The 10,490-nt window shown below is 47.8% G+C and overlaps 1 protein-coding gene across 1 annotated transcript in view; it reads left to right on the forward strand.

The window, feature by feature from the left end:
* cstf3 (cleavage stimulation factor, 3' pre-RNA, subunit 3) overlaps positions 1-5,185 on the forward strand; it is a 40,655-nt gene extending 35,470 nt beyond the window's left edge. Inside the window, exons 19-20 of the mRNA XM_055861310.1 lie at positions 4,445-4,505; positions 4,608-5,185. Of these exons, the coding sequence (XP_055717285.1) occupies positions 4,445-4,505; positions 4,608-4,807 (261 nt within the window). The 3' untranslated portion in view covers positions 4,808-5,185. The remainder of the gene's footprint in view (positions 1-4,444; positions 4,506-4,607) is intronic.
* The last annotated feature ends 5,305 nt before the right edge of the window (positions 5,186-10,490 follow it).

The following is a 10,490-nucleotide window of genomic DNA, read 5'->3' on the forward strand; positions in this document are numbered from 1 at the left end:
TGACATCACAGTACCAACACCCCACCACTCACTGTTGGTGACATCACAGTACCAACACCCCACCACTCACTGTTGGTGACATCACAGTGCCAACACCCCACCACTCACTGTTGGTGACATCACAGTGCCAACACCCCACCACTCACTGTTGGTGACATCACAGTACCAACACCCCACCACTCACTGTTGGTGACATCACAGTACCAACACCCCACCCCTCACTGTTGGTGACATCACAGTACCAACACCCCACCACTCACTGTTGGTGACATCACAGTGCCAACACCCCACCACTCACTGTTGGTGACATCACAGTACCAACACCCCACCACTCACTGTTGGTGACATCACAGTACCAACACCCCACCACTCACTGTTGGTGACATCACAGTACCAACACCCCACCACTCACTGTTGGTGACATCACAGTACCAACACCCCACCACTCACTGTTGGTGACATCACAGTACCAACACCCCACCACTCACTGTTGGTGACATCACAGTACCAACACCCCACCACTCACTGTTGGTGACATCACAGTACCAACACCGCACCACTCACTGTTGGTGACATCACAGTACCAACACCCCACCACTCACTGTTGGTGACATCACAGTACCAACACCCCACCTCTCACTGTTGGTGACATCACAGTACCAACACCCCACCACTCACTTCACAGTACCAACACCCCACCACTCACTGTTGGTGACATCACAGTACCAACACCCCACCACTCACTGTTGGTGACATCACAGTACCAACACCCCACCACTCACTGTTGGTGACATCACAGTGCCAACACCCCACCACTCACTGTTGGTGACATCACAGTACCGACACCCCACCACTCACTGTTGGTGACATCACAGTACCGACACCCCACCACTCACTGTTGGTGACATCACAGTACCGACACCGCACCACTCACTGTTGGTGACATCACAGTACCAACACCCCACCACTCACTGTTGGTGACATCACAGTACCAACACCCCACCACTCACTGTTGGTGACATCACAGTACCAACACCGCACCACTCACTGTTGGTGACATCACAGTACCAACACCCCACCACTCACTGTTGGTGACATCACAGTACCAACACCCCACCTCTCACTGTTGGTGACATCACAGTACCAACACCCCACCTCTCACTGTTGGTGACATCACAGTACCAACACCCCACCACTCACTTCACAGTACCAACACCCCACCACTCACTGTTGGTGACATCACAGTACCAACACCCCACCACTCACTGTTGGTGACATCACAGTACCAACACCCCACCACTCACTGTTGGTGACATCACAGTGCCAACACCCCACCACTCACTGTTGGTGACATCACAGTGCCAACACCCCACCACTCACTGTTGGTGACATCACAGTACCAACACCCCACCACTCACTGTTGGTGACATCACAGTACCAACACCCCACCACTCACTGTTGGTGACATCACAGTACCAACACCCCACCACTCACTGTTGGTGACATCACAGTGCCAACACCCCACCACTCACTGTTGGTGACATCACAGTGCCAACACCCCACCACTCACTGTTGGTGACATCACAGTACCAACACCCCACCACTCACTGTTGGTGACATCACAGTACCAACACCCCACCACTCACTGTTGGTGACATCACAGTACCAACACCCCACCACTCACTGTTGGTGACATCACAGTACCAACACCCCACCACTCACTGTTGGTGACATCACAGTACCAACACCCCACCACTCACTGTTGGTGACATCACAGTACCAACACCGCACCACTCACTGTTGGTGACATCACAGTACCAACACCCCACCACTCACTGTTGGTGACATCACAGTACCAACACCCCACCTCTCACTGTTGGTGACATCACAGTACCAACACCCCACCACTCACTTCACAGTACCAACACCCCACCACTCACTGTTGGTGACATCACAGTACCAACACCCCACCACTCACTGTTGGTGACATCACAGTACCAACACCCCACCACTCACTGTTGGTGACATCACAGTGCCAACACCCCACCACTCACTGTTGGTGACATCACAGTGCCAACACCCCACCACTCACTGTTGGTGACATCACAGTGCCAACACCCCACCACTCACTGTTGGTGACATCACAGTACCAACACCCCACCACTCACTGTTGGTGACATCACAGTACCAACACCCCACCACTCACTGTTGGTGACATCACAGTGCCAACACCCCACCACTCACTGTTGGTGACATCACAGTGCCAACACCCCACCACTCACTGTTGGTGACATCACAGTACCAACACCCCACCACTCACTGTTGGTGACATCACAGTACCAACACCCCACCACTCACTGTTGGTGACATCACAGTACCAACACCCCACCACTCACTGTTGGTGACATCACAGTACCAACACCCCACCACTCACTGTTGGTGACATCACAGTACCAACACCCCACCACTCACTGTTGGTGACATCACAGTACCAACACCCCACCTCTCACTGTTGGTGACATCACAGTACCAACACCCCACCTCTCACTGTTGGTGACATCACAGTACCAACACCCCACCACTCACTTCACAGTACCAACACCCCACCACTCACTGTTGGTGACATCACAGTACCAACACCCCACCACTCACTGTTGGTGACATCACAGTGCCAACACCCCACCACTCACTGTTGGTGACATCACAGTGCCAACACCCCACCACTCACTGTTGGTGACATCACAGTGCCAACACCCCACCACTCACTGTTGGTGACATCACAGTACCAACACCCCACCACTCACTGTTGGTGACATCACAGTACCAACACCCCACCACTCACTGTTGGTGACATCACAGTACCAACACCCCACCACTCACTGTTGGTGACATCACAGTACCAACACCCCACCACTCACTGTTGGTGACATCACAGTACCAACACCCCACCACTCACTGTTGGTGACATCACAGTACCAACACCCCACCACTCACTGTTGGTGACATCACAGTACCAACACCCCACCACTCACTGTTGGTGACATCACAGTACCAACACCCCACCACTCACTGTTGGTGACATCACAGTACCAACACCCCACCACTCACTGTTGGTGACATCACAGTACCAACACCCCACCACTCACTGTTGGTGACATCACAGTACCAACACCCCACCACTCACTGTTGGTGACATCACAGTACCAACACCCCACCTCTCACTGTTGGTGACATCACAGTACCAACACCCCACCACTCACTTCACAGTACCAACACCCCACCACTCACTGTTGGTGACATCACAGTACCAACACCCCACCACTCACTGTTGGTGACATCACAGTACCAACACCCCACCACTCACTGTTGGTGACATCACAGTGCCAACACCCCACCACTCACTGTTGGTGACATCACAGTACCAACACCCCACCACTCACTGTTGGTGACATCACAGTACCAACACCCCACCACTCACTGTTGGTGACATCACAGTACCAACACCCCACCTCTCACTGTTGGTGACATCACAGTACCAACACCCCACCACTCACTGTTGGTGACATCACAGTACCAACACCCCACCACTCACTGTTGGTGACATCACAGTACCAACACCCCACCACTCACTGTTGGTGACATCACAGTACCAACACCCCACCACTCACTGTTGGTGACATCACAGTACCAACACCCCACCACTCACTGTTGGTGACATCACAGTACCAACACCCCACCTCTCACTGTTGGTGTCATCACAGTACCAACACCCCACCACTCACTTCACAGTACCAACACCCCACCACTCACTGTTGGTGACATCACAGTACCAACACCCCACCACTCACTGTTGGTGACATCACAGTACCAACACCCCACCACTCACTGTTGGTGACATCACAGTGCCAACACCCCACCACTCACTGTTGGTGACATCACAGTGCCAACACCCCACCACTCACTGTTGGTGACATCACAGTGCCAACACCCCACCACTCACTGTTGGTGACATCACAGTACCAACACCCCACCACTCACTGTTGGTGACATCACAGTACCAACACCCCACCACTCACTGTTGGTGACATCACAGTACCAACACCCCACCACTCACTGTTGGTGACATCACAGTGCCAACACCCCACCACTCACTGTTGGTGACATCACAGTACCAACACCCCACCTCTCACTGTTGGTGACATCACAGTACCAACACCCCACCTCTCACTGTTGGTGACATCACAGTACCAACACCCCACCACTCACTTCACAGTACCAACACCCCACCACTCACTGTTGGTGACATCACAGTACCAACACCCCACCACTCACTGTTGGTGACATCACAGTACCAACACCCCACCACTCACTGTTGGTGACATCACAGTACCAACAGTTGATGACTTCATGTGGTTGTTGTGCTGATGTTGTGGTGTTTCTACAGGGGCCCTTTGTGCAGGTGGATGAACTGATGGAGAGCTTCAGGAGATGTACACTACCAGAGAGTAAGTAGCTTTGAAACTGTCAGATTTCACCAAGCTTTCCTTTAGATTTTCCTTTGCCTGAATAGCACACATAATGTTGATATCTCTCTCCCTCCCTCTCAGCTGTAGATGCAGCAGTAGAGTTGATAACGGGCAGGCAGCCTGATGCCGGCGGAGAAGGGAACGGCTCCATGGAGAACCATGCCATGACCAAGTCACTGAAGAGACCCAACGCAGACTCTGATGAAGAGGAGGACAAGGGCGCTGTGGCCCCACCCGTTCACGACATCTACCGCGCTCGCCAGCAGAAGAGGATTCGGTGAACACACACTCACTCAGACACACGCACACTTGGGATGGACTCTGTACAGGAATGTAACCCATTACGTCAAACCTTTTAGGGCAAACAGACTGGTCTGAAGTTTGTCTGGAAGATCCTTTATATCCAACCGTCGTTGGTTCCTCTACACACACCTGTGTTTGTTTTTTTGTTCTTGGTGTTTTTTTAACAGTTTTATTTTTTAAAGCTGGGTGACTAATACTGTACAAAGTTTTTAATTCAACCCTTAATTTGACACTCAGCTGTTTGGCCTTGTGAATCTCTGGTGACGGACAAATGGAATCGACCTGTTTTTCTAGTCAAATTGAGAGAACACATTTCCTTCCAATAAAAAGGGGAGAAAAGAACCCAAACAAAACTGGCTCCTGTCTTGTGTGTTACTGAAATGATCACTTCTGTTCTCTTACATTATTTTAATATTATTTCAAGGTCAATCGTGTTTGAGGGGTAAAAGTCTACAGCATATAACTTTGGCTGTGCACATTTAATAGTCACCACTAGGGTTCAGCATGGTGCTGTCTAGACCAGAGACTTCCAGCTGTGTGTATCAGTGCATCAGCAGTGGAGCCTGATACAACCAGTCTCCATCTATCTAATCATATTCCCTGCCTTGATGATGGGACCTGCTCAGTACCAGACCATCACAAGAACTCCTGTTAGTGCTGAGATAGGTCTGCCTCTGGTCACCTCCACCAGCCTGTTATTAACTAAGTAACTATGACTGATCTACGTACGGGTGCATTGTAGGCCGGTATCACACCCAGATCAGATCAATCAAGGAACTGGCTCATCTAGGTGTCTTTAAAGGGCCCTATATTTATCTTAACTGAATAGATTCTGGGAGAACATCCAAACCAAAGTGTAAACGTGATGGCTAATGTGTTGGGAGGGGAGAAGTTGGTTCAGTGAGTTTAAAAATAGTGTTCTTCCTTCTGGTCCAAATCTCCACTGACTGCATTCCTCATGAGTTAAGGGTGTGGAAGAGAAGATGTGGAGAGGGGACTGATTTAAATACCTGCTGCTGTTTCCTGCTTACACAACCTAAAATGTAACAACCCGATATGGACGGTAAACTAGCCAATCAAAAATAGTCTTGTTGAACGTAGCTGTGTGGGTTGGTGCATTTCACATGGATACATACTAGAATACATCTTAATGGTGCATTGGCTGTACTCTAGTCGTGTGGTTTGGAGGACAGGTGAGTTTAATGTGGCCAAGGACACCAAGACACACTCAATAACATGCTTCCTAGAGGAAATCTTCCTGCTGTTCATTAAGGCAGGGTGTACAGCAATATTTATCCACCTTGCACACTGTCGTGTCTTTGGCATCATTAAACTGAAGACTTATTTATCAAATAACTCTGTAATTATTATTACGCGATTAAACTGATTAATCATGTAACTGTAATTAACTAGGAAGTTGGGGCACCAAGGAAAATATTCAGATTATAAAGTTATAATTTTCCTAAACTTTCAGATATTTGAATATCTGATCACTTAGTCTTCGAATTAATGATTTATTTACCTCATGTTAATCTCATTCCAAACGTCGTAAATTGTTGGTTATCTGCACGAACCCAGTCTTCACTATGAGTCATCCATACATCAATTGTCTTAAAATCATTTATTTACTTAGTAATTCACAGAAATGCATAAACAAACAGTAGATAGTTACAAGGAAATGATAACGGAGTTTCCCTTGTGGGATAAACCGGTATCGTGGCTTGGTGGACACAACGGGAAGTGGGGGTCAACTGAGATGAGACACTACAAAGTTGATAATTATAACAATTGAAATGCTAATCCTTTGCACATGAACGCTCACTCATTCGGGAATAATTGCAATCAATATATATATATTTACGCTCAGTGTGTCGTCGTGATCTCTGTTGAAAAGTTTGTCCGCCCTCTGTCGTGGTTAGAATGGATAGTTCAGAGAGACATTCATTCATGTCGTTATAGCATAGATGTTTCGGCGGTTGTCGGTCTTCGCGTTCAATGATATCGTATTCCTATCTGCAGACTAGTAATTAATATCAAAGACTTGTTCTTATTCTGTCGGTATCGATAGTCTAAGAGTTTAACCACATGGTATGGTTAAAAGATTTAGCCATCTACTCAAACCTTAGCTTATACTCAGGTTTATGGTCTCCTCTCAAACCTTGGCCCTCTCGTTATCGAGGTAAGCTGGTCTGGTGATAGAAAACCCGGGTGGGGGTTTTATTCGGAAGAGCAGAAAAGGGCCTGTCGCAGGGCGCCCGACCGTAACTGTGCTCATGGGCGGTCCTCTGATTTAGTTAAACTCCAAAGGGAATTGGAGTTTCCGTCATTAAACAGTCCAAATCACATTACACAATTTCACAAACAGTATCATCCTCACTCATTCTTCTTATACAACAATTAGATGTAAGCCTCATATCTGAGGCTATTGTATAAACAGCGTTATGGTAATGTTGCCGTATTGTGTCATGAGTTTCACAAAATTGTACCAAACGGACTAGTTCGTAGCTGGATTCTTCACCGATCTTTTATACCTTCTCCAGAACATAAATGTTGTTCGGACCTCAAGTTCTGTGAGGTGGAAGAAATTCCTTTGTTCTCTCTATGAAAACTCACTCTCTCTATATACTGTGGCCACGAGGAGATAATCTCCTCCAGGAATTTACGACCTGAGGTCGCAGCAGCCTGAGTGTAGGAGACAGAGAGAGGGGGATGTGCTCGCTGTACCCAAAGAGGGCAACGTCATGACAACACAATAGCTTCCACTATGGCTGATAATCAACTGAGAATGAGTTGTTTGGCAGCTCATTTACCCTGAGCTCTATTAAACCTATTCACAGTGACAAAGTCCTCTGAAGGAGAGATATCCATAACAGATCACAACACTAACGATGTGCCCTCCACACCATAATGTCATATCATCTGGCCCTTTACCAGACACCTAGCCCCAAGTCAATCAGCCCTTTACCAGACACCTAGCCCCAAGTCAATCAACCCTTTACCAGATACCTAGCCCCAAGTCAATCAGCCCTTTACCAGACACCTAGCCCCAAGTCAATCAGCCCTTTACCAGACACCTAGCCCCAAGTCAATCAGCCCTTTACCAGACACCTAGCCCCAAGTCAATCAACCCTTTACCAGACACCTAGCCCCAAGTCAATCAACCCTTTACCAGACACCTAGCCCCAAGTCCATCGACCCTTTACCAGACACCTAGCCCCAAGTCCATCGACCCTTTACCAGACACCTAGGCCCAAGTCAATCAACCCTTTACCAGACACCTAGCCCCAAGTCAATCAGCCCTTTACCAGACACCTAGCCCCAAGTCCATCGACCCTTTACCAGACACCTAGCCCCAAGTCAATCAACCCTTTACCAGACACTTAGCCCCAAGTCAATCAGCCCTTTATCAAGAGAATATGAGACCAGGCCTCTTCCACTGCTACAAATCAGTCATGTCTCGAGACCTGAATATGACTCAAGTCAAAACCGGCAACAAGATTCTGTACTGGACTTTGAAGTATGTTTAAGTTTCTAAATATGTAAAGGTGAAGTGCTGTCGGGTTATGACGGGCATCTCCCCTAATTGCAGCTGTGAACGGACAAGAGCATACTTTAAAAAACCCTGAGTACTGTCTGTGAACGGACAAGACCATCCATTGAGAAACCCTGAGTACTGTCTGTGAACGGACAAGAGCATCCATTGAGAAATCCTGAGTACTGTCTGTGAACGGACAAGACCATCCATTGAGAAACCCTGAGTACTGTCTGTGAACGGACAAGACCATCCATTGAGAAACCCTGAGTACTGTCTGTGAACGGACAAGACCATCCATTGAGAAACCCTGAGTACTGTCTGTGAACGGACAAGACCATCCATTGAGAAACCCTGAGTACTGTCTGTGAACGGACAAGACCATCCATTGAGGAACCCTGAGTACTGTCTGAACGGACAAGACCATCCATTGAGAAACCCTGAGTACTGTCTGTGAACGGACAAGACCATCCATTGAGAAACCCTGAGTACTGTCTGTGAACGGACAAGACCATCCATTGAGAAACCCTGAGTACTGTCTGTGAACGGACAAGACCATCCATTGAGAAACCCTGAGTACTGTCTGTGAACGGACAAGACCATCCATTGAGAAACCCTGAGTACTGTCTGTGAACGGACAAGACCATCCATTGAGAAACCCTGAGTACTGTCTGTGAACGGACAAGACCATCCATTGAGGAACCCTGAGTACTGTCTGAACGGACAAGACCATCCATTGAGAAACCCTGAATACTGTCTGTGAACGGACAAGACCATCCATTGAGAAACCCTGAGTACTGTCTGTGAACGGACAAGACCATCCTTTGAGAAACCCTGAGTACTGTCTGTGAACGGACAAGACCATCCTTTGAGAAACCCTGAGTACTGTATGTGGGTTTGAGAAGGTCTTGTCAGATTCCTCACTTCACTAGACACAGTGATGGACACCAACATTATATCCTTTCCTCAAAATCTGGTGAATGTCCAATTTATAAAAGTAATATTTCCACAGCAGGTAACACAAGCATTGGTAACTTAACCTAAATGAATACTGTGTGGACTGGGAATATCTTGTCAGATTCCTAATTTCACAGAGAACACTGATGACTCAGACATGTTGCAGTTTTCCTAGAACTCTGGGTAATGACCAGTTCAGCCAGTAACATGTCTACTTGTGTAAATACAGTTATTGGTAGCCTAAATGAACTTAGTGAGATGCGGTTAAGGACCCTGAAAACTGTGACAAGCACTTTCCTGATCTAGTAGGCTAAACTAGGCCATTAAGTCACATCAGTATCAGAGAACACGATTAACCAATTAGGCGTCCCTATACTGATTGACAATCTTTCTCCTGAAGCCAAGTTGTTGCTGCCTTGACAAACAAGATGTTGATGTAGCGTTGGGGAATGCAGGCTAAGAAGTCTGTCTTCTCTGGGACAAGATGTTGACGTAGCGTTGGGGAATGCAGGCTAAGAAGTCTGTCTTCTCTGGGACAAGATGTTGACGTAGCGTTGGGGAATGCAGGCTAAGAAGTCTGTCTTCTCTGGGACAAGATGTTGACGTAGCGTTGGGGAATGCAGGCTAAGAAGTCTGTCTTCTCTGGGACAAGATGTTGACGTAGCGTTGGGGAATGCAGGCTAAGAAGTCTGTCTTCTCTGGGACAAGATGTTGACGTAGCGTTGGGGAATGCAGGCTAAGAAGTCTGTCTTCTCTGGGACAATACGGGATATGGAAACCCAGAGAATGAATGAGTCTAGCTATGTAACTGTCAGCTGTTGAGTAACAATAGTCTCTCTATTGCTGAGGCAGCTACTCTGTTGGTTGAGCTACAGAGATCAGAAAGACCTCGAGGGATGGTATGAATATGGATATGAATTTCAATGAATGTTTACAACAGTGGGAAAAGAAATAGGACTCAAACTTGGGGATTTCAAATTTCCTCCGGCCTGATCTCAATCTCTGGACATTGTTATACTTTGAATGATATTGTGTGAGCAAACCACATGAAAGAGTGGACTAGACCGGACGGCCTCACGTCAGCCTGTTCTGAAATGCTTCATCTTTATTTCCCACACCATCTCCGCATTGTGGAACCACAGAGAAAGAATACATTCATTGAAACAGGATAC

The sequence above is a fragment of the Salvelinus fontinalis genome, chromosome 1, assembly GCF_029448725.1.
Source record: "Salvelinus fontinalis isolate EN_2023a chromosome 1, ASM2944872v1, whole genome shotgun sequence".
In the NCBI taxonomy this organism is placed as follows: domain Eukaryota; kingdom Metazoa; phylum Chordata; class Actinopteri; order Salmoniformes; family Salmonidae; genus Salvelinus; species Salvelinus fontinalis.